This window comes from Diabrotica virgifera, chromosome 2 (assembly GCF_917563875.1).
Source record: "Diabrotica virgifera virgifera chromosome 2, PGI_DIABVI_V3a".
Taxonomy (NCBI): Eukaryota; Metazoa; Arthropoda; class Insecta; order Coleoptera; family Chrysomelidae; genus Diabrotica; species Diabrotica virgifera.
The window spans coordinates 21,068,585-21,092,492 of NC_065444.1; the positions used below are offsets into that span (position 1 = coordinate 21,068,585).

A 23,908-nucleotide genomic window follows, 5' to 3' on the forward strand; every position below is an offset into this window, starting at 1 on the left:
CCATGGTTCATAACCAATGAAGCCATCCATCGGGACGCCGGACTACCATACGTCAAAGATGACATCAAAAAGTGCGCGAAAAAACATACAGAAAAACTTAAAGTGCATCCAAACGTGTTAGCAAAAAATTTAGTGAATAAACCGTGTACTGTTCGTAGGTTAAAACGAAAAGTTCCGTTAGAGTTAAGTGAACAATAGGTACTAAATTAATGTGTATAAGTTTATGTCAGAAATAGTCAGTGTTGTAGGCTAAGTTTTAAAAAAGGGGTGCATCACTGGATGCCTCCCTACATGTCATTCCTAATTATTGTCAGTCCTATTACTTATTGTCTGTTATCTACCTAAACATTTAGGTTTAGATTGTATAGATAGATTGTAATAAATGTGGGGTTAATAAAAAAAAAAAAAAAAAAAAAGTCGGGTGTCGTTGTCAAAATACAAAATAATACTAAATAAACAAAAATGTTGTTGCTTAGTAAAAAATTCTTCTAATAATTTATTTAATCTGACTCATTTATATAGGCAATTCAGGCATGTATTATACATTTTAAAGTAGAAGACTTTAAAATGATATTCCCAATATTGATTATTAATTATTATTATTACCATTATTAATATCTAAACGTTAATAAATTCAATTTTTTGGTAAAATTGTGGCTTATTTCCCATTTAAAATAGTTCTAGTTCATCACAAAAGTAACATTTCCAACTATTCACAGTAGTAGAATTATAATGAGTTTGCTCTCTGGTTTCGGATGAAATTGCATTAATAATATGTCCAGGAGTAATATTAGCCTCAGAGTGTTTTGAAGCTGACTCCAGAGACGGGGCTTTCAGTATGGCATCTTGCAGAGTAATACTGTTGTTTTCTAGTAAACGTTGTCTTATGTCATTAGAAAGAATTCCACTAATAAGTGAGTCTCTTATATAATCTTCTCTATTTTGGTCTGCATAAACGGCTCGAAAATTACAGTCTTTGGAAAGCACCTTAATATGTCGAACGTATTGATCTATATTTTCACCAGCTTGTTGTCTTTTAGTCATTAGGATATGTCGGGCAAAAATTTCATTTTTGGGTTTAACAAAAACTGCTTCGAGAATACCTTTGGCTTCAGAATACTTTCTACAATCAGAGATAAGTTCATAGATATTGTTGCTCACGTAATTTACTAATAGTTTGAATTTTTCCTCCTCTGAGATATCAACTACAGAGAAAATAAAGTTTTCAAAAGTAGCTTTCCAATGTATCCATTCTTGAGACGATCTAGAAGAGTTTGGATCTGCATCGAATCTGTCTGGTCGTAGTAGCTTATCCATATTTGATATTTCTTGTACATTAAATTGTAATGAAACTGCAAAACCTTTATAAACTAGGTTCACAGACTACTACAACAACTAAGGCAATTGGCACGGTACAGTTGATTTCGCAACAGATTACAGTGTAATGTGTAGTGAGTGTGTTGAGTAAATGTCTTGTTACTTAGTAAAGTCTACTTCATTGTATTTACAAAGAGAATTGTATCAGAACGTCTGCGATCCTTCAGGTGAGTACCGATCCGATATCATCATCATCAATGGTGCTACAGCCCTATGAAAGAGCCTCGACCTTCCCAAGTCTATTACGCCAGTCAGTCCTATCCATTGCCAACCGTTGCCAGTTTGCTGCGCCTATTTTTCTTCCATCCTCATCTACACCATCTTTCCATCTAAGTTTTGGCCTACCCCTATTTCTACTTCCCACAGGTTGTGACATAAGGATTCTTCTAGGAGGGTTGTTATGCTGTGATCTTGCTAGATGTCCTGCATATCTTAGTCGTCCTATTCTTATAAGAGATACTACGTCTTTTCCACCAAATATATGTTTATATCTGTGGTATACCTCGTAGTTGTACCTCCTCCAACAAATACCATTTTCACAGATGCCACCGAATATGCCTCTCAGGATCCTTCGTTCAAATATAAGCAGAAGGTTTTCATCTGCCTTGGAGATGGTCCATGTCTCCGATCCATATGTCAACACTGGTTGTATAAGGGTTTTGTATATGGTTATTTTTGTTTTTTGGCTTAAGTTTCTGCTTCTCATATGTCTACTGAGTCCAAAATAGCATTTGTTCGCTAGGATTATCCTTCGCTTGATTTCTTCTGTCATGACGTTTTCCTTGGTGATCAGGGAGCCTAAGTATGTGAATTTGTCCACCACTTCAAAGGTAGAGTTATCAACAGAGAATTGGTGACCGATGTTTATGGCTCTATTGTTGGGTGTTGATGCCACCATCTTAGTTTTCTCCTCGTTTACTGTCAGGCCCATATTTTTTGAGGCATTTGAGAAGGTGGTATACATTTCTTCTAGTTTGCGTGTTGTGCGGGCAACTAGGTCCACGTCATCGGCATATGCCAAAATTTGGGATAATTTATTAAAAATATTTCCTCTGTTGTCTATTCGGGCATCTCTGACCGCCTTTTCTAGAGCTATGTTGAAGAGGAGACACGCCAGCGCATCTCCCTGTCGCAGCCCAATATTCGTTTCAAACGCCTGTGATTGTTCGCCCTGTATTTCGACTTTGCAAACGACTTTACGCATTGTAGCCTTAACCAATCTTATCAGTTTGTCAGGGATGTGGAATTCATCCATGGCTTCATACAATTTATTTCTTAGGACACTATCATAGGCCGATTTAAAATCTACGAAAAGATGGTAAGTGTCGATATTGAATTCATTGGTTTTTTCCAATATTTGTCTTAGCACAAAGATCTGGTCTGTTGTTGATCGACCAGGCCTAAAACCACTTTGATATCCTCCAAGAAGCTCCTCTGAATATGCACTTAGGCGACCATATAAGATGCTCGAAAATATTTTGTAAGCTGTATTAAGGAGGGTTATTCCCCTATAGTTTCTACATTACAATTGATCACCCTTTTTGTGTAGCGGGCAAACGATTCCAAGACACCACTCTTCCGGGATTTGTTCCTCATTCCAGGCTCTTAGTATTATTTTATATATTTGATTAGTCAGGGTAGCACCTCCATATTTAATAAGTTCCGCGGATATACCATCACTTCCTGGAGATTTATTATTTCTTAGGTGTTTTATTACATCCCGTACTTCTTGAATTGATGGAGGCTCTAATGGTGTATTGTTGGTTGCTCTTGGGTTCGGTTGATTTGGATCTTCTACTTCGATGGTAAGTAGTTCTTTATAGTTTTCCACCCACCTTTTCAATATTTCTTCTTTTGTATTGAGTATGTGCCCCTCCTTATCCTTACATAGTCTTAGCCTTGGTTTGAATTCCTTTCTTGCATTATTCAGAGTTTTATAGAATTTTCTTGTTTGATTTTCCTGTTTTAATGCCTCAAGTTCTTCTAGTATTCTATTTTCATAAGTTCTCTTTTTTCTTCTATGAATGCACTTCTCTTCTCTTCTAAGGTCTTTATATTTTTGTTGTTTTTCTCGGGTTTTCCTGTGCTGCATCTGTTTATATGCATCGTTCTTTCTTCTTGTAATGTCCTCACACTCAGCATCGAACCAGTCATTGCGTGATGGTGGTTTCTCTGGCCCTAGAATATTATTTGCTGCGTCTTTAATATTATTTTTACACATTTCCCATTGTTCGCTGATTGTTAGATTCTCATTAATTATGCAGTTAGTTTCGATCCGATATAGGTTGATTGAATTTCAAATTCTGTTTGAAAAGTAATGTTATATTAGACATTTGCAAATATTATTTGGTGAAATCATATTAGTTTACTATCATATGAAAAATAGGCCTGGATCCCGCGTATAAAAAAAAAGTTGATTAATAGCAAGCTGAAAATTTGTTAATAGCTTAAGGGTGTCTAGTCGGACAAACTTTAATATATGGGAACACTGGAACAGGGGAAGTTTTAATTGTGGAACAGGTTAAAAATTTGGAACGGTCAGACCACGAAAACGGCACATGTATTTTGTCCGACAGAACAGACTTAAACTCTCCGAACAGAGATTAAACTCTCATGCAAAAATCAGACTGCTATTTATCACCAAATGGACGTTTTAATGAGCGGAACATGTAGAATATGTCAAATAACAGGAATTCTGACAGGTGATAAATAGCAGTCTGATTTTTGCATGAGAGTTTAATCTCTGTTCGAAGAGTTTAAGTCTGTTCTGTCGGACAAAATAAATGTACCGTTTTCGTGGTCTGACCGTTCCAAATTTTTAACCTGTTCCACAATTAAAACTGCCCCTGTTCCAGTGTTCCCATATATCAAAGTTTATCCGACTAGACACCCTTAAGCTATTAACAAATTTTCAGCTTGCTATTAATCAACTTTTTTTTCATACGCGGGATCCAGACCTAAAATACAAATCACTATTGGCCATACAGTAATCAGTAATTACTTTTAAAATTATTGATTTTTCTATTATTTATATTTTTATTCTTGCATTTATCTTCATCTTAAAAACTCCAAAGTTAGTGTATGTTTGGTATTTCGTAAGAAAGTATGTACATGATTCATGTATCACTATTATTTAAATGACTTAATAGTTTGACATTGTCAGATATAATACGAGATTTTTTGGCGATAATACAAAATTTTTGTGAAATTTTAAATAGCTCAAAATTTCTAGTTTGCTATAAGTTGTAAATTATGGAATCAGTGACTATGGATACTAAAAATTTTACATGGTACAGAGACGAAGCAAAATGGACAAAAATTATAATTCCAAGTGGCACAATGGATCCCAATCAATCTACCGTAATACAAATTCCTGAAGATCTTCAACATAACGAAGTTATCATAGCAAGAAATGCTCAGGGTCAAGATAATGGAGGGGAAGTAAGTATCTTCTACCTCTTCCATTTTTGTATTAGAAGAAGTGCTTATTTTTCCATAATTTCTGCTATCAATTAACATTATATCTTTAGCTGATGACCTATACTTCTATTTTAATACGTGTGTGCTTTGCATTTGAGTCTTGCGTCAAGATTGATACCCAGATATTTTACAGTATTCTCATATGGAACCTGGATGTAGTTTATTCTAATAATTGATATGTAGTCTCCTTTTATTAGTAAAATCAATATGTATCTATTCGGTTTCATTCAACTTGATTCTCCATGCTTTTTTCCAATTAACAATCTTATCTATGGAGTTCTGAAGGTTATTACTGCTTCTTTATCATTATTTCCAACTGAGATAATTGCCGTGTCATCTGCAAATGTATGTGTGTCATCTTGATTTAGTTAAGGGATATCTCTGGTGTATAAAATGTACAGAACTGGTCCAAGGACACTTCCTAATGTAACACCAGCTCTAATCTGTCTCAAATCAGAGTATGCTTCCTCCTGCTTTACCCTGAACCATCTGTCTGATATGTCTGTATGATTCTAAAAGGTGAGCGTTCTGTTCTGGCATGTGATAGAGCAGTTTATGTATTAATTCTTTATTCCACACCTTCTCGAATGCTTGGGTCACATCCAGGAAGACAGTGATGCAAACATTAGTTTTTCCAGTTCCATTTCTATAATATCAGTGCTTATATGCACTTGGTCAACAGTAAAAGGCTCTTTCGAAAACCAAATTGGTGTGATGAAATTAGCTGTAGTTCTTTAATGATTGGTTTTAGCTTTTTGAAGCATTTTTTTCGTAGAGTTTTGCTGTTCCATAAGCATTTATGCATTTTGTATACAGTCGAACCCGCTTATTGGAATAGCCTTCGTGCCAAGCAACTTATATATAGGGTGTCCCAAAAAGATTGGTCATAAATTATACCACAGATTCTGGCGTCAAAAATAGGTTGATTGAACCTCACTTACTTATATAAAATATTGCACACAAAAAAAGTTACAGCCCTTTGAAGTTACAAAATGAAAATCGATTTTTTTCATATATCGAAAACTCTTAAAGATTTTTTATTGAAAATGGACATGTGGCATTCTTATGGCAGCAATATCTTAAAAAAAAATTAAAGTGAAATTTTTGTGCACCCTATAAAAATTTTATGGGGGTTTTGTTCCCTTAAACCCGCCCAAACTTTTGTGTACGTTCGAATTAAATTAATATTGTATTACCATTAGTTAAAAACAATGTTTTTAAAACTTGTTTGCCTCTTAGTACTTTTTAGATAAGCTAGTGTTTATGGAGATATTTTCAATATTTGTCGAATCCACCACATATTTGTACAGGGTGTTTCATTAATAATTGTCCATATAGTAACTGGAGAAACCTTAGCACAAAATACGAAGATTTAACCTAAAACACTTAAATAAAATGTGGTTCCTTACTGAGTTACAGGGTGTTTTATCTAAAAATTTAAAAATTATTTTTGCTCAGCATTTTAAAACTGTTCAACGTATCCTTTTCATACTTGACAGAAAGTGCGACTACTATACACCCTACTAAATTATGATAAACAAATGTTTCTAGCTACTACCAGAAGCGTACGACAGGGGATAGTGAATGGTTGACCCTTTTCAAATTCTACGCCACTGGAGAAATTACTATTTTAGTGCCATTTTTAGATTCTCCAATACTTTCTACGTAAATAATATACTCTTAATTGGTAACGATAAAGTTATTAGTTTTCGAGATATTTGAAGTTAAATATGAAACGGCACAGTTATTTTTATTAATTTTTGATATGATTCATATGATTAAATTTTAAAAATTATTTGTACCCAGTACTTTAAAACTATTTGGTTTATCCTTATCATACTTGGCAAAAAGTGTAGGCACTGTATACCCTACTAAATTAAAATAAATAAACGTTTCTAGCTACTACCAGAGGCGTACGACAGGGGATAGTGGCTGGTTGACTCTTCCCAAATTCTACGCAACTGACGAAAATGATATTTTAGTGTAATTTTTTGATTTTCCAATACTTTTTATGTAAATAATATACTCTTCATTCGTAACGATAAAATGATTAGTTTTCGAGATATTTGAAATTAAAAATGAAGCGACACAATACATTAATCAAAATAACAGTGTCGTTTCATTTTTAACTTCAAAGATCTCGAAAACTAATGACTTTATTGTTACGAATGAAGAGTATATTATTTTCATAGAAAGTATTGGAGAATCCAAAAATTGAACTAAAATAGCAATTCCGCCAGTGGCGTAGAATTTGGGAAGGGTCAACCATTCACTTTCTCCCGTCGTACGCCTCTGGTAATAGCCAGAAACCTTTGTCTAACGTAATTTAGTAGTCTGTACAGTATCTATATTTTCTGACAAGTATGAAAAGGATACGTAGAATAGTTTTAAAATGCTGAGCAAAAATAGTTTTTAAATTTTTAGATAAAACACCCTGTAACTCAGTAAGGAACCACATTTTATATAAGTGTTTTAGGTTAAATCTTGGTATTTTGTGCTAAGGTTTCTTCAGTTACTATATGGACAATTATTAATGAAACACCCTGTATATGGTTAAGTACGATTATAGAGACCTGTTAATAATCTGAAAATTTATTTATAATTTACATTTTTATGTATATTTTGAAAAAGAAGCCACATCTCGATAAAAGGTGACTTATCAAAAAAAGACTAAGAGACAAAAAAGTTTTAAAAACACTGTTTTAAAGGAGCAAAACCCACAGAAAATGTTTATGTAAATATATTTAAAAAGAAGCCGCCTCTCGATAAAAACTAGCTTATCGAAAAAATACTAGGAGACAAAAAAGTTTTAAAATCGTTGTGTTTAACTAATGGTACCACAATAATGAATTAATTGGGAGGTACACAAAAGTTTGGGGGGTTTAAGGGAACAAAACCCCCATAAATTTTTTATGGGGTGGACAAATTTCACTATAATTTTGTTTTAAGATGTTTCTGACATAAGAATCATACATGTCCGTTTTCAATAAAAAATCTCGAATAGTTTTCGATATATTGAAAAAAATCGATTTTCATTTTGTAACTTCAAAGGGCTGTAACTTTTTTTATGAGCACATTTGTACTAAGGTAAGTTAGGTTCAATCGAACTATTTTTGACCCCAAAATGTGCGGTATAATTTATGACCAATCTTTTCGGGACACCCTGTATAATATATTACAGAAGTTGAATCGGGTTTATATCTTATCGTAGTAAAAAAAACAATTAAAAAAAAAGAAAAAAAAATTAAAAATATAATAAAAAAATATATGAAAAAAATAAATATATAAAAAAAATATATACAAAAAAATATTTACATCCAAAACAGTGTATTTATTTAGATAGTAGTATGTTAGTTTCTTATGTACATATATTTAGAGTTAGAAATACAGAAAAAATTCCTCTGGTTGAAAAAAATGTTTGTTTTTAAAATAAAATGTCTGGCTAATTGGCTCAGCCAAGGCCATCAAATTCACAAAAAAAAAGCACGGGATATTCTATAACCGGAATATTCTATTAACCGATCATTGGTTGCTGGCCGTAATAAGTGTACCTAATATACGTAATAATAGTACATACCATGTTAATATGTATGCATATAGTTTTAGATCTTTTTATGTCAATAATACAATAATACAATAGCGTAACTTATTTATTAAAAGACCAAATTACATTAGGTATATTATGTGGATGCATACAGTAATTAATATGAAATTTATGGAAAATATAGATTATGTAAATATTTTCGTATTAAAATAATAAAATACATATAAGAAAATTAGTTATTTAGTCTTGAAAAGTAATCGGTAATTGTAGCTTGTTTTTTATTACATAAAATACTAGTCACTTGTTGCTCTATATTATAAAAATTAGAAAAATTTACATTGGTTTGGCCATTCAGAAAACGTCTTATCTCACAACATTCTCTCATCAGGATGGGCGAACTGTTTCTTAAAAATTTTATAACAGGCAAGTGGGTGGCAATATGTATAGTTTGTACACAAAGGAAACTATTTTATGATCTGAAAACGTGAATTTGTCGGCGACCGATTGAATTGGTACTAATAACAAATTAATAAAATATTTATTACCTGACAACCCTAATATAAAACAGCATTACAGGCCGTCGAGGCCCTTGGCGAGACACCATAATACAAGAGAGAATTTAAATTTTTAGGAAATTGTAGGTAACAATTTATTCGTCGACCTGAAAAATATTCTAATAAGCGGTATTATTTTATTAATACGTATTCCAATAAACGGATAAATTTATTAAGGAGTAAATGGAAACGTTTCGGGACCTCGAATTTATATTTCATAAACCGGGATATTCCTATAACTGATACTCTAATAAGCTGGTTCTATTGTATTCTGTTGTTAAAAAAAATTGTTTTTTTCAGCAATCTAATGAGCAGTATAACGACCAACAACAGTTTAGACCATGTCCTGCAGTATCAAGAGAGCAGGAAAATTTTGAACCCTCTTTTGAGCAAGAACCTCAAGTAAGTTTTGACATTAAATAATAAGTACCTAGTTCTAAGTCCTACGTTAATCCAACAAATTAAGATTTCGTTTCATATCTACTATCGACTTTAGTATTGAAGATATTAGCTTCAGAACAATATAATTAATTCAAAGTTATATCTTTTAGGTGAATTATCAAAATGGTCCAACTCAGAGGGCATCAACGCAACCACCACAAGGACAATATCAGTCTCAGAATGGCCCATTAGAACAAGAAGGTAGGTAAATATAATTAATAGAGATTTTTACAGAGTCCTATTAAAACCAGAAATTTTGTGTTAAATTTTAGCTTTATCTTCTTCTTCTTCTTGATGTGCCTACCTGTAAAGAATGTTGGCGCTCATCATGGCAATATTTATCTTATCTGCAGCAGCGCGGTAAAGCTGCACAGATGTTGTGATGAACCAGGTTTTGAGGTTCTTTAACCAGGATGTTCTTCTTCCTGGACCCCGCTTTATAAATATTTTTCCTTGCAGGATGGCTGGTAGGGGGGCATATCTGGATTCATTTAGCATAATGTGTCCGAAGTATTGTAACTTTCGAGATTTGATGGTGGTCAGCACCTCTGTTCTTCTTCATTCTTGTGAGGACCTCCTCATTCGTGACTGGATTAGTCCACGGGATTTTAAGTATTCTCCGATATAGCCACATATAGCTTCTACATCTTAATTTCATTGTTGATTCAGTCAATTTGTACTTTACGAGCTCCCTAGTGGGAAAGTTTTGGGATAGTTCTGATTTCTTTCATTATATATGGATTTTGGGCTGCTAAATCCGAATATGAGGTTTGCGGGCAAAATTTCTTGCCATAACATTGAAGAAATCGCGAGAAAATCGAAAAATTTCAGCTTTTTTCCGTTTTTTTGCTCAAATCTCGAAAACTACTAACTTTTAGTAAATGGTCTGTTAACAGAAATTAAAGTACTTAAAATGATCTACAAATATCACTATTTACTTTTTTTATAATAATAAATGTTAGTTCATAATATGAATATGGTATGTCTCGTCTCACAGCTTCCATGAATCCATTCCATCCTAAAATACCGATAATGTCTCTGCTTTTCCCTTAGAGCCACAGAAGATCAGGCACATATGGAGTCACAGTTTCAGTTGGTGTGAACATTCCCTTCGGATCTTGATTTCTGATAAACCTTGAGGTTTTGTCCTTTCAAAATGTATTAGTTGAACAGCTCTCTGACTTTCATAAACCTCAGGTGCGGGTTTAGTTTTTAGCCGAGGAAGGGATTGGTTAGGAGCTATTGCATGTTTTCGTGCAATACAGAAATGCCACCCATGACGTAAAAGTGTGGTATCCATCGATTGTATTGTACATTAACCCTTTCTGTCCCAACGCTGCATATATATGTTTTTGAAAAAGTGGGTCTGTATTCCCAGCCGCCGACGTTCAAGGTTTTGTGGTCTCAATTTACCAAAGCCGAAAATATGAGTTTCTTATAAAATTTTAGACTCATTGGTGTCCCAATGCCGTAGAAATATGTCCGAAAATGTTAGCCGTACTTTAATTTCTGTTAACAGACCATTTACTAAAAGTTAATAGTTTTCTAGATTTGAGCAAAAAAGCGGAAAAAAGCTGAAATTTTTCCCTTTTTTCGCGATTTTTTCAATGTTTCTGCAAGAAATTTTGTCCGCAAACCTCATATTCGGATTCAGCAGCCTAAAATCCATATATAATGAAAGAAATCAGAACTACCCCCAAACTTTCCTAGTCAAAACACAATTTTATTGAATCATGTATATTTACTGATAAAATAATTATAAACTTATTTTAGCATATTATATCCTGATGAAGAAATTAATTTTGCGAAAGCTCGAAAAAAGTTCTCTTAATTCAGCTCTTTAAATGAATGACTGCAACCTTAAAATAAAACTATAGTTTATAATAATATATTAAATTTTATTTTAAATTTAAATATTCATTTATTACAGATCCAGAATGTGACAACATGTTGGAATTGACCACCGAAAAGGAAGCTGAAATTCTATCTCTTATAAAAGAAACCGATAGAGAAAGAGGAAGACTTTATGTGCTACCGATTAACAAAAAGATACGTTTGATGGAACAAATGGAATATATTGAGACAGGTGTCGTCAGAAGAGATCTTAAAGAATTCCAAGAAACCAGAAGAAAGCTGGTTTTTGATTTACAGAGTCTCCTATCAACTCTGCCTAATGTGAGGCAAACTGTCAGAGGTAATATTTAGAAAAAATTTAAGTAAAATCCTTCATAAAAGTTTATTAAAATTCCCTAAAAAGGGCTGCATCACATATGCAGAAAGTTTTCGATCTGATTACAGATCATCATCAGTGCTGAACAAGATTATGCTCACATGCTAAGGCACCAAAATTGAAAATATATGAGTAAAAACTCTTTAAAATTATACAGACATGGAAACATTGTCTAGAATTGTTATAAGTAACATGGATGTTGTAGTATTACATGATTAGGCCCCGAGTCCCGGGCACCATTTGACCCCCACTTGATGGTGCCCGGGGCCTAATCATGTAATATTTACAACATCCATGTTACTTATAACAATTTGGTCAATGGTTCCATGACTGTATAATTTTAAAGGGTTTTTACCCATATATTTACAATTTTGGTAGCTTAGCATGTGATCATCCTGCTCAGCACTGATGATTATCTGTAATCAGATCGAAAACTAGTTCAGCTTTTATGATGTAGCCCTTTTTAGGGAATTTTAATAAATTATTTACCTTTTATAAAGGATTTTACTTAAATTTTTTGTGATATAATGGTATAGGTACAGCCAGTTACGGGAAAATATTTTTCCTTCTGGATTTGTAATATTTAGCTATTATTGCTGATAATAATTCAGCAGTTATCAAAACTGATAATTTCTGTATTAATTATAAATATAGGTTTAGGAGTTTGATACTAATTAATACTTTTTTGTTATTTCTAGCTATTGATGTAAGAGACGTGAAATAAATTATTGATGTCTACCTAGCACTTGTGAGTACATAAAGTAAGTAAACAATCATCGAATCGATAAATTTTTGTACATTTCTTATCAAATAAAGCATATTAAATACATTAAAAATTAAAAATTAATAACCATTTTCAATTTCGTTGCAACACGAAACTACAGCCGCATCATTATTCCAGTTCAACCAGATCAACATTAAAAATTATTTCATATACTTTTAAAGGAAAGTAAATTCCCAATAGTCTCCGAACAGTCTTTCGGCAAAATAGACTCTCCTCACTGGTATCGTATCTTTCATCCAGTGTACATGACTCCAACAACTCAGCTGCTTCTGTTCTATAAACTTCAATGTGGATTGTATTTTCAGTCCATTCCTTATGTCTGTGTTCTTTACTTTATCGAAAGCTTTTTCTAGGTTAAGAAATGCTAAGTACATTTTCTTTTTCTCTTACAGCGCTTTTTTTGTTATCTGTTTTAAAATAAATCAAGGTAAAATCTGTTAGGGTTCTATAGAAGAGCTTTTGATTACTTTTGCAATCTTCTTCCATTTTTTTCTCCAAATTTTCTCTTTCTGCTGTTGCGAGTAATATTTTTACTTTTTTCTTTCAGTTTTATAGTTATTGTAATTCTCGTTTGTTTTATCTTTCAGATATTGCACCATGCTTTTTTTCTTCACTTTTACTTTCTTTTTATTTCTTCGGACTACCACGGTGTTTGTTTCTTTGTTAAGTCTTTTTTACTTGTTCTCTTTTAAAATAAAATTGTTGCTTATTCCCAACCTAAATAGTAAGATGCCACAAGACAGAACAATATTGGAAAAATAATGACTAACAATCATTAAGAACATCTTAATGACATTTCCATCTTACCAGTTCACTCAACTATTCATTAGACAATAATTAATGTAAACGTACCGTTTTAAATTCCCTTTATGATAAATTTTAATTTATTTTAGATATTATAGAAAATGAAGTAAATATATTGCTGTCGAAATTTTCATGATATGGGTACCAAATGTGTCCGCAGAGTGTTATGTTAACAAAAGAATCATTTGTAATAAAGAAACTGAAAATATATAATATGTTTTATACTATAATTTGTTTTTTTCTGAACAAATAATTTATTAATTTAGATTCATAAAATAACATTAAAAAAATCAAGGGGTAGGAGACTAATCAAGTTCATTGACAAGAAAAACCTAATAGAAAAATTTCAGGGAATGGGGGAACACCCAAATAATTTTAAGCTGGATATGAAAAATTTAAGGAGCTGGCCGAGAGATTTTGTCCAACGGGAAGAAGAATGGACATCTCCCATACTGGTGGACAGATTACGTAGAAGTTATAGAAGAAATTACAACGAATTAAGAAGAAAAGTCACCAGAGACAAGGAAAACAACCGATTAGTAGAAGATGAACCGGAAAGACTAAAACCTTTAAAGAAAGAACTAACCATAGAAATAAACAATGAAAAGAGGTGCTGAAAGGAACTATGCGAAAGTCTGGAAGATAATATCTGGGGAATGCATACAATATTGCAGCAAGAGGACTCACAAGAAACACCTTCTTTAAGATAAAGGATAGCTACAGAAGAGAACTAGCGGAATCACTGTCTCCGCAAAGAGCAGAGGAGACCTTCCAAATAATACCTACAGTAGGCATTACTTATATTAGGAGGCGCCAACAAATGGCTTCACACTGGAAGAGATAATGGAAGCAGGAAAGGCACTAAAGACAGGGAAGGCAACAAAGTCCATTATTGAGGAAAAGGCTGAATGGGTAAAAAACCTAATGGACGATCTCCTTAGAAGACATAAATTCCCCACAGTATGGAAATCGGCAAAACTTATACTCATCCCAAAAACTGAGGATCTGGGTACTTTCAGGCCAATATGCTTGCTAAATACAGTAGGCAAGCTATTCGAAATCCTCATAAAGTCAATGCTCGAAAACGAAATAGAAGAAAAGGGAGGCCTCTCGCCAATATGGAGAAATGGCAGATCTGTCATAAATGCCATAAACAGGTTAGTAAGAAAGAAAATAGCATGCAAGAGTAGGGGAATGGTGACGCTCTTCCTGGACATCAACAGCTGATTCAAGAACACGAGTTGGGAGAAAATCATCAGACTATTAGAAATATCCCCATACCTGCCGAACTTGTGAGGGATTATTTCATGGACAGGAGCATGAAGATATAAGGAGCCACAATGAAGATATCTTTAGGAGTACCACATGACGCAATCCTAGGACCGCTGCTCTGGAACTGTCTGTACCATGTAACGACGTACTGAAGACAAATTTCGCAGAAGTAATGCAGAGTCTTTTGTTAGAATCACTGGAATCATAGAAAGAACTTCACTGCAGTTCTTTCCTGGCATAAATCCGGCTTCTTTTACGGGATACTGTCCGCTGACAGATTGCAAAAGCTTGGAGATTATCCTCTCACTGGTAGTGAAGTGTATTTGCCTGGTTTGCAGATTGCAATGACTTTGATTTGTTTGAATAGTTTGGGTAGCCTTTGCATTGTCATTATCTGGTTGAAGAAATCTAGGAGCCACTTTAGAGTTTTTGGAACAGTATGTTTTATGAACTTAGGAAATATTTTAAATATTTTGTCAAATCATGCAGCTTTGCGACCATTTGCGACACAGTTAAGTGTGGTTAAGTCTAGTGGATTGAAAAGTTCCTCGGTCTCTCTTTGTCTCATGATTGGCAGGCTTTGTTGATTGATTCAAAATACGCCAATAAGGTAAATATGATGTGAATTAGAAATTATTTTAGTCCAAGTGTATCTAATTAATGTAATTTTTGACAGAAATACTTAAAAATGTCAGTGTCATGTAAAAGTAGGCTTCTATCATATTAACAACTTTCAAACATTAACTAGAATAATTAATATCAAAATTTCAGTGTTTCAAACTAAAACAGTATACTGATGAAAAAATGTGTGAAGAAAACTGGACGAAAATAATCATTCCTAGTGGCACTGTCGACCCTAGCAAAAATGCTATCATCGAAATTCCAATAAACTTAAAAGGATCAAAAGTGGTGGTGGCAAAAAGTACGGTGAGTATAATAATCCTTATTCTTCTTATCATATCCTTTTGCCCTCTCAAGCATGGGATCCCGGTTCTTCCTTTACCCATTTTTCCATGCATTTCTATTTTTGACCATCGTCTTTAATTCTTCAATACTTTTCACTTTATTCATTCCTAGTTCTTCGATCTGATCTATAATTTCCTTCTGGGTCTTCCCCTTCTCCTTTTTCTTCTACTTCTTCTTCTACTTCTTCTTCTTCAGATGCAAATCCACTAATGGATGTTAGCGATCACATTTTCCATTAACTCTTGCAATGTATATCAGAGATTGTATGTCGTTAATCCCTGTCCATTGCCTTATGTTTAGGAGGACCTTTTCTTGCGTCTTCTACTTCCCAATTCTAATAATTGCCTTGTAATTCCATTTGGTTTCATTCTATTAATATGTCCGAACCAGAACATTTGATGGTTATAAACATATGATAAGCCCATAGACGCTCATACCCATGGAAAGGGGGGAGGGCATGGCCCCTCTAGCCTTTCGGGTGCATTAAACTATATATTGTTATCCATAGTGTACATGTACGAAGAAGTAACTATGGCCATTAAGCGGATTAAAGATGGGAAATCACCAGGACCTGACGAGGTCCATGGTGAAATTTTAAAGCTACACACACCGGCAAAATTAGCCGAACACATTAAAAAGGGGACATGTTTGATGTCTTGAATTTCCTAAACCACTGGTCCGATTTGAGTGATTCTTTTAGTGTGTTATAGCCTTATTATTTAAGAATACCGTTGTAATAATACTGTTGCTAGACAGGTAAATATCATTTTATACCGGGTGTACCAATCATACTGTGTTTTTTTCTTAAAGTTTGGAACACCCTGTGGAATATTCTAGCATATGTAAAATATTAAAATTAATACTCGATTGTAGACTTAGGCTTTTTTAACATTTTCCCTTTTGATTCATTTACTTATGTAAAATAATAAAAAAGTTATGTGCGTTAACAGCTATTCATGTTTTTCATCAATAAATCCTCATAGTAGGGGAGGAAAGAGGAAAGTATACTAAATTTGCAGTTAATCGAGCGTTATGGGGACCTATTGGATTGTGAAAAGTATGTGCTAAAATCAGAAAAAGGTTAAGCTAAGTTTTCCATAAATTGGGGGACTTTTCATTTTTTAATTTAATTTTCCATTTGAAACAATCTTTTTTTTTTCGTTATAGCGCTATCTATCAATAATTCGAAAAAATGTGTCGAATAAAAGTTGCTTATTTTTACATAAAGAATCCAAATCTGCAATAAAAATTGGAGCCTCCTATTTAAATTTTAAATTAAATCCCCCACTCCACCTCCGTGGGTGCTCGTGACACCCCACGGAGAGGGGTGGGGGGTAAATTAAAAATACGAACGATTTTAAATACGAACCCTGCGATATTTCGCGAAATGAACATCAGATCGTAAAACTGCAAAATACACCTGTTCAATATTTTTCAAAAATCTACCGAATGGCACCAAACACGACCCCCCACAGAGGTGGGGTGGGGGGTTACTTTAAAATCTTAAATAGGAGCCCCCAATTTTTATTGCAGATTTGGATCCTTGACGTAAAAATAAGCAACTTTTATTCACAAAATTTTTTCCAATTATGGATAGATAGCGCTATAATCGGAAAAAAAGATTGGAGGAAATGGAAAACTAAATTAAAAAATGGAGAGTCCCACACTTTATGGAAAACTTAACTTAACTTTTTTTGGTTTTAGCACCCACTCTTCACAATCCATTAGGTCCCCATAACGCTCGAGTAACTGCAAATTTAGCATACTTTCCTCCTCTACTATGAGGATTTATTGATAAAAAGCATGGCTAGTTGATAAAGCACATAACTTTTTTATTTTCCAACACAAGCGAATGAATCAAAAAACAGAATGTTAAGAAAACCTGAGGCTATAGTTTGGTTTTAATTTCAGTATTTTATACATGCTAGAATATTCCACAGAGTGTTCCGAACTTTAAGAAAAAAACACAGTATGATTGTAACACCCGGTATAAAATGACATTTACCTGTCCAGCAACAATATTATTACACCGATATTCTTAACTAATAAGGCTATAACATACTAAAAGAATCACTCAAATCGGACAACAGGTTTAGAAAATTCGCGACATCAAACATGTCCCATTTTTAAGGTGTTCGGCTAATTTTGCCGGTGTGTGTATTAGAGGCATACCAAATTACAGCTCTTACGAAGTTATTCAACAACATATACGAGACTGGTTACTTACCAAAAGACTGGCTACTATCGATATTCATTCCACTTCCCAAAAAAGCCAACGCTAGAAAATGTGAAGAACATAGATTAATTAGATTGATGAGCCATGTACTTAAAGTACTCCTTACTATCATTCACTCGCACATATACACCAAATTAGAAGAACAGCTAAGTGAAGTTCAATTTGGATTCAGAGCAGGACTCGGAACGAGAGAAGCACTTTTCAGCTTGCAAGTTCTAATACAGAGAGCCAGGGATGTCAACTGCGATGTGTATGCATGTTTCATAGATTTCGAGAAGGCATTTGATAAAGTCCCACATGGAAAACTAATCGATATCCTAAAAACATCAGGACTCGATGGTAAGGATATAAGACTTGTCTCAAACTTATATCTCCAACAAAAAGCAACAGTTCGATTCGAAAATGAACTGTCCGAAATCTTCACAGTCGAAAAAGGAGTTAGACAGGGTTGCATACTGTCACCAGCATTATTTAACATATACTCTGAAAACATCTTTAGAGAGGCCTTGGACGAATCAGAAGAAGGTATTGCAGTAAATGGACAACTTATAAATAATATTAGATATGCAGACGATACAGTATTGCTGGCATATAGTGTGCAGGGGCTCCAAAGGATCATGGATAATGTTGTAGAAGCATGTAACAAATACGGCCTAAAACTAAACTGTAAGAAGACAAAAATAATGATCATTAGTAAAAACACCAACATAAACGCCCAAATTACTCTTTTAATAGTCTCTTTTAATAGTCTTAGGAAAATTCTGTGCAACTTGTCTTTAAGTATCAATGTATGCATAAGAAGTCTTAGATGTTACGTCTTTAGTGTCCTTCTCTACGGAGTTGAAAGCTGGAGCCTGACAGAAGATGCCATAAAACGGTTAGAGGCGTTTGAAATGTGGTGCTACCGACGTATGTTGAGGGTCTAATATATACACCACACAACTAATATAACTATTCTCCAGAGGCTAAGAAAAAACAAAGAAGTGGTTAACACCATAAAGAACAGAAAATTTGCTTACTTCGGCCACATTATGCGTAATGAAAAATACTGACTGCTACAGTTGATTCTACAAGGCAAGATTGAGGGCAGTAGAGGCCCTGGTATAGAGGATAGACGTATATCCTGGCTAGCCAATCTTAGAAAGTGGACTGGTCTAACGTCAACTGATCTATTTCGAGCTGCCGTAAATAGAATAAGATGGGTCAATGTGGTCGCCAACATCTCCAGAAGATAGGCACCTTTAGAAAAAGAAGAAGTGTACAAAATGTTGTAATGTGCAAAATCTTCACGTTTGGCCCATCCCTGAGAATTTTTATATGGGCACTCATGGATAAGCCATTTGTGGTGCGGTTGTTTGTGGTCTGCATACATACACACATTAATGGCATGGTTTCTGGACCATAGTTATCAATAGAGCAATTAACTGAATATGTTATACTTTTTTAATAATTCAGATATACTAATATTAATTCTACCTTTCAGGCAGGAGGTGGAGCTGATGCATCGGACGGAAATGGTTCAGCACAAGGTTTGTATCTTCTTTCTTCTTTAAGTAACCTGTTCCACTATCTCCGCAATTGTTCTACACGTGTTATAAGTTATTTAACTCGAATACAAGTGTTCCTGATGAGAGTTGAATAAATCGAAACACGTGGAGAACAATGGTGGAATTCTAATTGATATATACTTAATTGTCAATGTTTTCTTCAATTTATGATAAGTAGGTACTAAGATAATATGTTGTTAATTTTTTACCACATTACATAAAGGTTTTTTTAGCAACAGTGGAAACTGAACTGGAAATAATGTCAGAGAAGGAACAAGAAATGATAGAATCGATCCTAGGTTACGAAGAAGAAAGGGAAAGATTAGTCATAGCACCAGTTCGTCAAAGGTATCAACTAGTGGACCAAATGGAACTCGTCGAAACGGGGGTCATTAGAAAAGATATTAGCGATTTTCAACATGCCCGACGTAAGCTAGTTTTTGACGTTCATGGTATAATTTCAACACTTCCTGACATAAATAAAGGTAACTTTTAGTATTCATTACCATTTAGTACAATTGTACAGAAATACCTATCTGAAACCTCGATGATAATTCAGATAACAAATCAAGGAGAGGGGAATTCGGTTAAATGCGTTGGTGCAAAGAGTAAACATTCATTTAAAATGTATTGTGTACGAAATCAGTGCTTTTAAGACATTGCTAGAAAAAGTCTTCGAATAGTTGTTTATTTAGAATACATTTAATATTTTTTAATAAACTTGAATATTACAAGTGGCGTGAAAAATAGGACACTAAGTGCACAATCCCGTGAAATTATACACAATATTTTAAAAGTTACACAGGAGGAAGCAGAAAAAAATTCACTGTGAAACGGGTAACAAATAAAAAACCGAAAAATCTTCGAAACCCGTTTGATTTGACAACGTCGCGTAACCAAAATCGGCGTGACGTTGGCAGTTTCAGATATTTCTGTTGACTTGTAAATTCCAAAAGGTTGCCGATAAAGGGGTGAATTCGGATTTTCAAATTTCTCTTCGTCACAGGTCCGCAATCAGACGTTTGTGATTCACAACAGTATATAAAGTTATGTTCCCTGGCTTTTTGATTTCAGTTTTGAAGATTTTGAGTTTTAAAAATGATTTTACAAAAAGGAGATGCTAATCTGTTTATTTTTGTAAAACGAAGATTTTCATATTGTATACAGGGTGAGTCATGAGGAACTGTACATACTCCTACCTCGTATGCAGGCCTCTATGGGGAATAACAAATGACCATTAAAAAGTGTCTACTCCCATTGTTTAATAATATCTATACAGGGCGAGTTGCAAATTTTTACAGAAATTTGTATTCGTCAATATTTTTTAAGAGTAAGATCGATGTGTCTATTATTTTGGTCAACCATTACACTATTACCACCCAATCAATTGATTTATTCAAACTAGAAAAAAATCAGGTCCGGCTTTAAAAAATTAGTTGGTTTTGGTCTTAAAAAAAAATTTCACCCTGTATACGGTTTTTGAAAACTCTAAAAAGAATTTTACAAATTAGACAAATAGGCAATTAAAATGCCATATTTATTTTTTCCCCACACGATTACTTAATTTTTTATAAAAAAATCAAATTTGACTATGAATTAAAAGTTTGGTAAAGTGAAACATAGATTTAAACAAATTTTATTTTTACAAATTTCTATTACAAAAATTAAATTTTTTTAAATATTTAATTTATAAGTAGTAATACTACCACTGCTAGTGCTATACGTTTTAAATAATACAACCTTTTTAGCCAATTTCCAGAATTTTAAAAGGAACAGGTTGTTTTGAATAATACTAAAACATCATCCTGTATAATATTTCTTTGTCAAAAAGGAGATAAACAAATAAACCTAAATTAAACAAAAACAAAAAGAAATATTTTCCCTTCGTTTTTTGCATCACTACCTTCTCACCATGTATTAATACTATGTATGTGTATAAAAATGATAATTTGACATTTTCGTTGTTTTAGTACATAATTTGACTTTTCGTTATTATTTACATATTTGTGTTTCTTACACTGTTTGTACTTTTTTGCATTATCATGTTGCTCTGAAGCTATTTATTATTTATTTGACATTCTTGAGTTGGGGTTGATTTCATGTAATCGAATGAACTATCTTTCAGTAAAGTCGTCCCAGGAATGCAACTCATAAATATTGGCAATATCATTTTAAAGTCTTCTACTTTAAAAAGTATAATAACGACACCCGATTTGGGCGTCGAAACGTTAATAAAATTATTTTTTCAATTTAATTGTGGCTTATTTCCCATCTAAATAGTTAATTGCATTATCATATTTTACAAAATAGTTTGCCGAATCTACTTGCCAATGTAGCCGCCCGAAGTATGTACTTTATGCACGATGGGGCATCACCACATTTCTCAGTTGCTGTTCGTCAACATCTTCATGTAACTTATGGAAATAGGTGTATGTATTTTCTCTTCGTTAATTTAAAAAATAAATTTACTGTATTTTGCCTTTTGAAATAAAACTCGAGAATTCAATAAAACGACACTACCTATGAATCACTAAACAAATACTATACAGGGCGATGTTTTAGTATTATTCAAAACAACCTCTTCCTTTTGAAATTTTGGAAATTAGCTAAAAGGGTTTTATTATTTACAACGTATAGCACAAGCTGTGGAAGTATTAATAAATACGTATAAATTAACTATTTGTTAAAATAAAAATTTTGCAAAAAAAATATTTTTTTTTAAATCTATGGTTCACTTTACCAAACTTTTAATTCATAGTCAAATTTGATTTTTTTATAAAAAATTAAGTAATCGTGTGGGGAAAAAATAAATATGCCATTTTAATTGCCTATTTGTGTAATTTGTAAAATTCTTATTAGAGTTTTCAAAATTCATATACAGGGTGAAATTTTTTCTAAAACCAAAGCGAACTAACTTTTTAAAGCCGGACATGATTTTTTTTCTAGTTTAAATGAATCAGTTGATTGGGTGATAATAGTGTAACAATTGACCAAAATAAGAGACACATCGATCTTAGCGTTCAAAAATTATGACGAATACAAATTTCTGTAAAAATTAACAACTCGCCCTGTATATTATTAAACAATGGGAGCAGACACTTTTTAATGGTAATTTGTTATTCCCCATAGGAGCCTCCATACGAGGTAGGAGTATGTACAGTTCCTCATGACTCACCCTGTATTGTTAATTTAATATATTTTGTATAGGTATTAGAGTGCTGTGTTGAATAGCGATTTTTCCAAAAACAGTTTCTGGAAAAACTGTAGTAATTTTTTAATTTGTGACCGGCATTTCGCTACTTCTTGCATAATTATTTTCGTCAAATTGTGTTCCTTCAAATTATTGTGCATTTAGTCCCATTTGTCAGTTGCTTTACTGTATTCCTTTAGTCCTGTTTTTAAGTTTGTAATATGTGTATGTTTCTGCATATTTTTTTGGCCTTTGTTAAATTGATCTTCCTATTGATTTCTTTATCTCCTGTATTTTTATATTTAATGTATATTATTTAAAAATTAATAATAAATTTTTTGTAGTGATGAGTAGATTTTAAACGATGCTGTCATAACTAGATGAAAGGTGACCATTTTTATGTGCAGATAATGTAAAGAATATAAACGAAACTTGAAACAACAAATAGATACTGATCATACTTAATAACTTTATTGCAATAATTGCAACAAATAGTTACATTTTTGGTGTACTTATATAATCCGATATTTATCTGTAATAATGTTTAACCAATAAATTTTACTACAAGGCTTATTTTTTCTGATCTCTTTTTAATTACAACAGCGTGCTCAAAATAAATAGCAACTCCAGTCCAGATGTCAGAAATTTGATCTCCAAAAACAAGCTGAATTTTGCTGAGAATGTCATTTTGGAATCCCAAAGAGATCAAAAATGAAGCCACTGCTACTCCCGGGATTCCCCTAAAACACTCCCTCATAGGTAGGGTATTAGAGACACCCTAGATAGGGTTAGAAAAAGAACTAATCTCCTGAGTGTATTGTCTGGCAAATGGGATATACTACTTCTCAAACTGCTTCAATTATTGAATACAAGGTATGTATTCGCATTACTTAACAATAAATTCGCATTACTTAACAACAGGATAGAACCGGTTCTCTCCGCAAAAGATACGTTTTGTGCACGTCTTAGCTCTAACAACAGACCTAAAGAAGCCTTGAAAACTTCTTTGCATTCGCCTAGGGTAAACGGTCACTAGGCACCCCACGAAGAAAGTTCTATTCCTCCTAGTCAAGCTTCTACACTTGGCTGGCAACGAACTTTCTGATAAGTATCACGACGTCTTGGAAGAAACTCACCTTAGATATAGCAGATAACCTTAAGCTGCAAGCCAAAAACGCTGACTCAACAGCCGTTCAAATGTTGCCACTCTCCCAATGTGCAATTGAGATTGCTCTTCCCCATTCCCAGCTTCCGCAAAAAAAAAGGAAGCAACCCCACCTTGAAGAGGTGGAAGCGAGGTTATCATAACGTTCACATTCGATAGAGCAGTTAAATAAATAAATGTTGTGAAATTTGTACCATTTTTTATGATTCTCATGAGAACAATAATATTTAATAATATACAGGGTGGTTCATCTTATTCGCCTCGGTGTCTGTACGAAAAACCACTTGATATTTCAAAAAAATTTCTTCACAGAAATAT

At 33.3% G+C, this 23,908-nt stretch overlaps 3 protein-coding genes across 4 annotated transcripts; 2 read left to right on the plus strand and 1 right to left on the minus strand.

Moving 5' to 3' along the window:
• Positions 1-669: 669 nt before the first annotated feature.
• On the minus strand, positions 670-1,317 carry LOC126880642 (uncharacterized). Its single transcript, XM_050644668.1, has one exon. The coding sequence runs from the start codon at positions 1,315-1,317 to the stop codon at positions 670-672; it is 648 nt and encodes a 215-aa protein (XP_050500625.1).
• Positions 1,318-4,528: 3,211 nt separating this feature from the next.
• LOC114326484 (uncharacterized) lies at positions 4,529-13,444 on the plus strand. The gene is made up of 6 exons (XM_028274879.2): positions 4,529-4,818; positions 9,256-9,357; positions 9,507-9,597; positions 11,327-11,590; positions 12,325-12,387; positions 13,304-13,444. The coding sequence occupies exons 1-5, from the start codon at positions 4,630-4,632 to the stop codon at positions 12,348-12,350; spliced, it is 672 nt and encodes a 223-aa protein (XP_028130680.2). The 5' UTR covers positions 4,529-4,629; the 3' UTR covers positions 12,351-12,387; positions 13,304-13,444.
• Positions 13,445-15,182: 1,738 nt separating this feature from the next.
• On the plus strand, positions 15,183-22,998 carry LOC114326488 (uncharacterized). Of its 2 annotated transcripts, none has more exons than XM_028274883.2 (4): positions 15,183-15,413; positions 19,172-19,217; positions 19,475-19,720; positions 22,770-22,998. In XM_028274883.2, exons 1-4 carry the CDS (start codon positions 15,291-15,293, stop codon positions 22,784-22,786), a joined length of 432 nt encoding a protein of 143 aa, XP_028130684.1. In that variant the 5' UTR covers positions 15,183-15,290; the 3' UTR covers positions 22,787-22,998. The 2 variants fall into 2 exon arrangements, with proteins under 2 accessions (XP_028130684.1, XP_028130683.1); XM_028274882.2 differs by having other exon boundaries at positions 15,184-15,413; positions 19,469-19,720.
• The last annotated feature ends 910 nt before the right edge of the window (positions 22,999-23,908 follow it).

Bases quoted from the DNA above. Each gene is read 5' to 3' on its own strand.
- LOC126880642 (XM_050644668.1), bottom strand. From the start codon at position 1,317: ATGGATAAGCTACTACGACCAGACAGATTCGATGCAGATCCAAACTCT.
- LOC114326484 (XM_028274879.2), top strand. From the start codon at position 4,630: ATGGAATCAGTGACTATGGATACTAAAAATTTTACATGGTACAGAGAC. The intron at 4,819-9,255 runs GTAAGTATCTTC...TGTTTTTTTCAG, and splicing joins GTCAAGATAATGGAGGGGAA to CAATCTAATGAGCAGTATAA. The intron at 9,358-9,506 runs GTAAGTTTTGAC...TATATCTTTTAG, and splicing joins CTTTTGAGCAAGAACCTCAA to GTGAATTATCAAAATGGTCC.
- LOC114326488 (XM_028274882.2), top strand. From the start codon at position 15,291: ATGTGTGAAGAAAACTGGACGAAAATAATCATTCCTAGTGGCACTGTC. The intron at 15,414-19,171 runs GTGAGTATAATA...TCTACCTTTCAG, and splicing joins TGGTGGTGGCAAAAAGTACG to GCAGGAGGTGGAGCTGATGC. The intron at 19,218-19,468 runs GTTTGTATCTTC...AGGTTTTTTTAG, and splicing joins CGGAAATGGTTCAGCACAAG to CAACAGTGGAAACTGAACTG.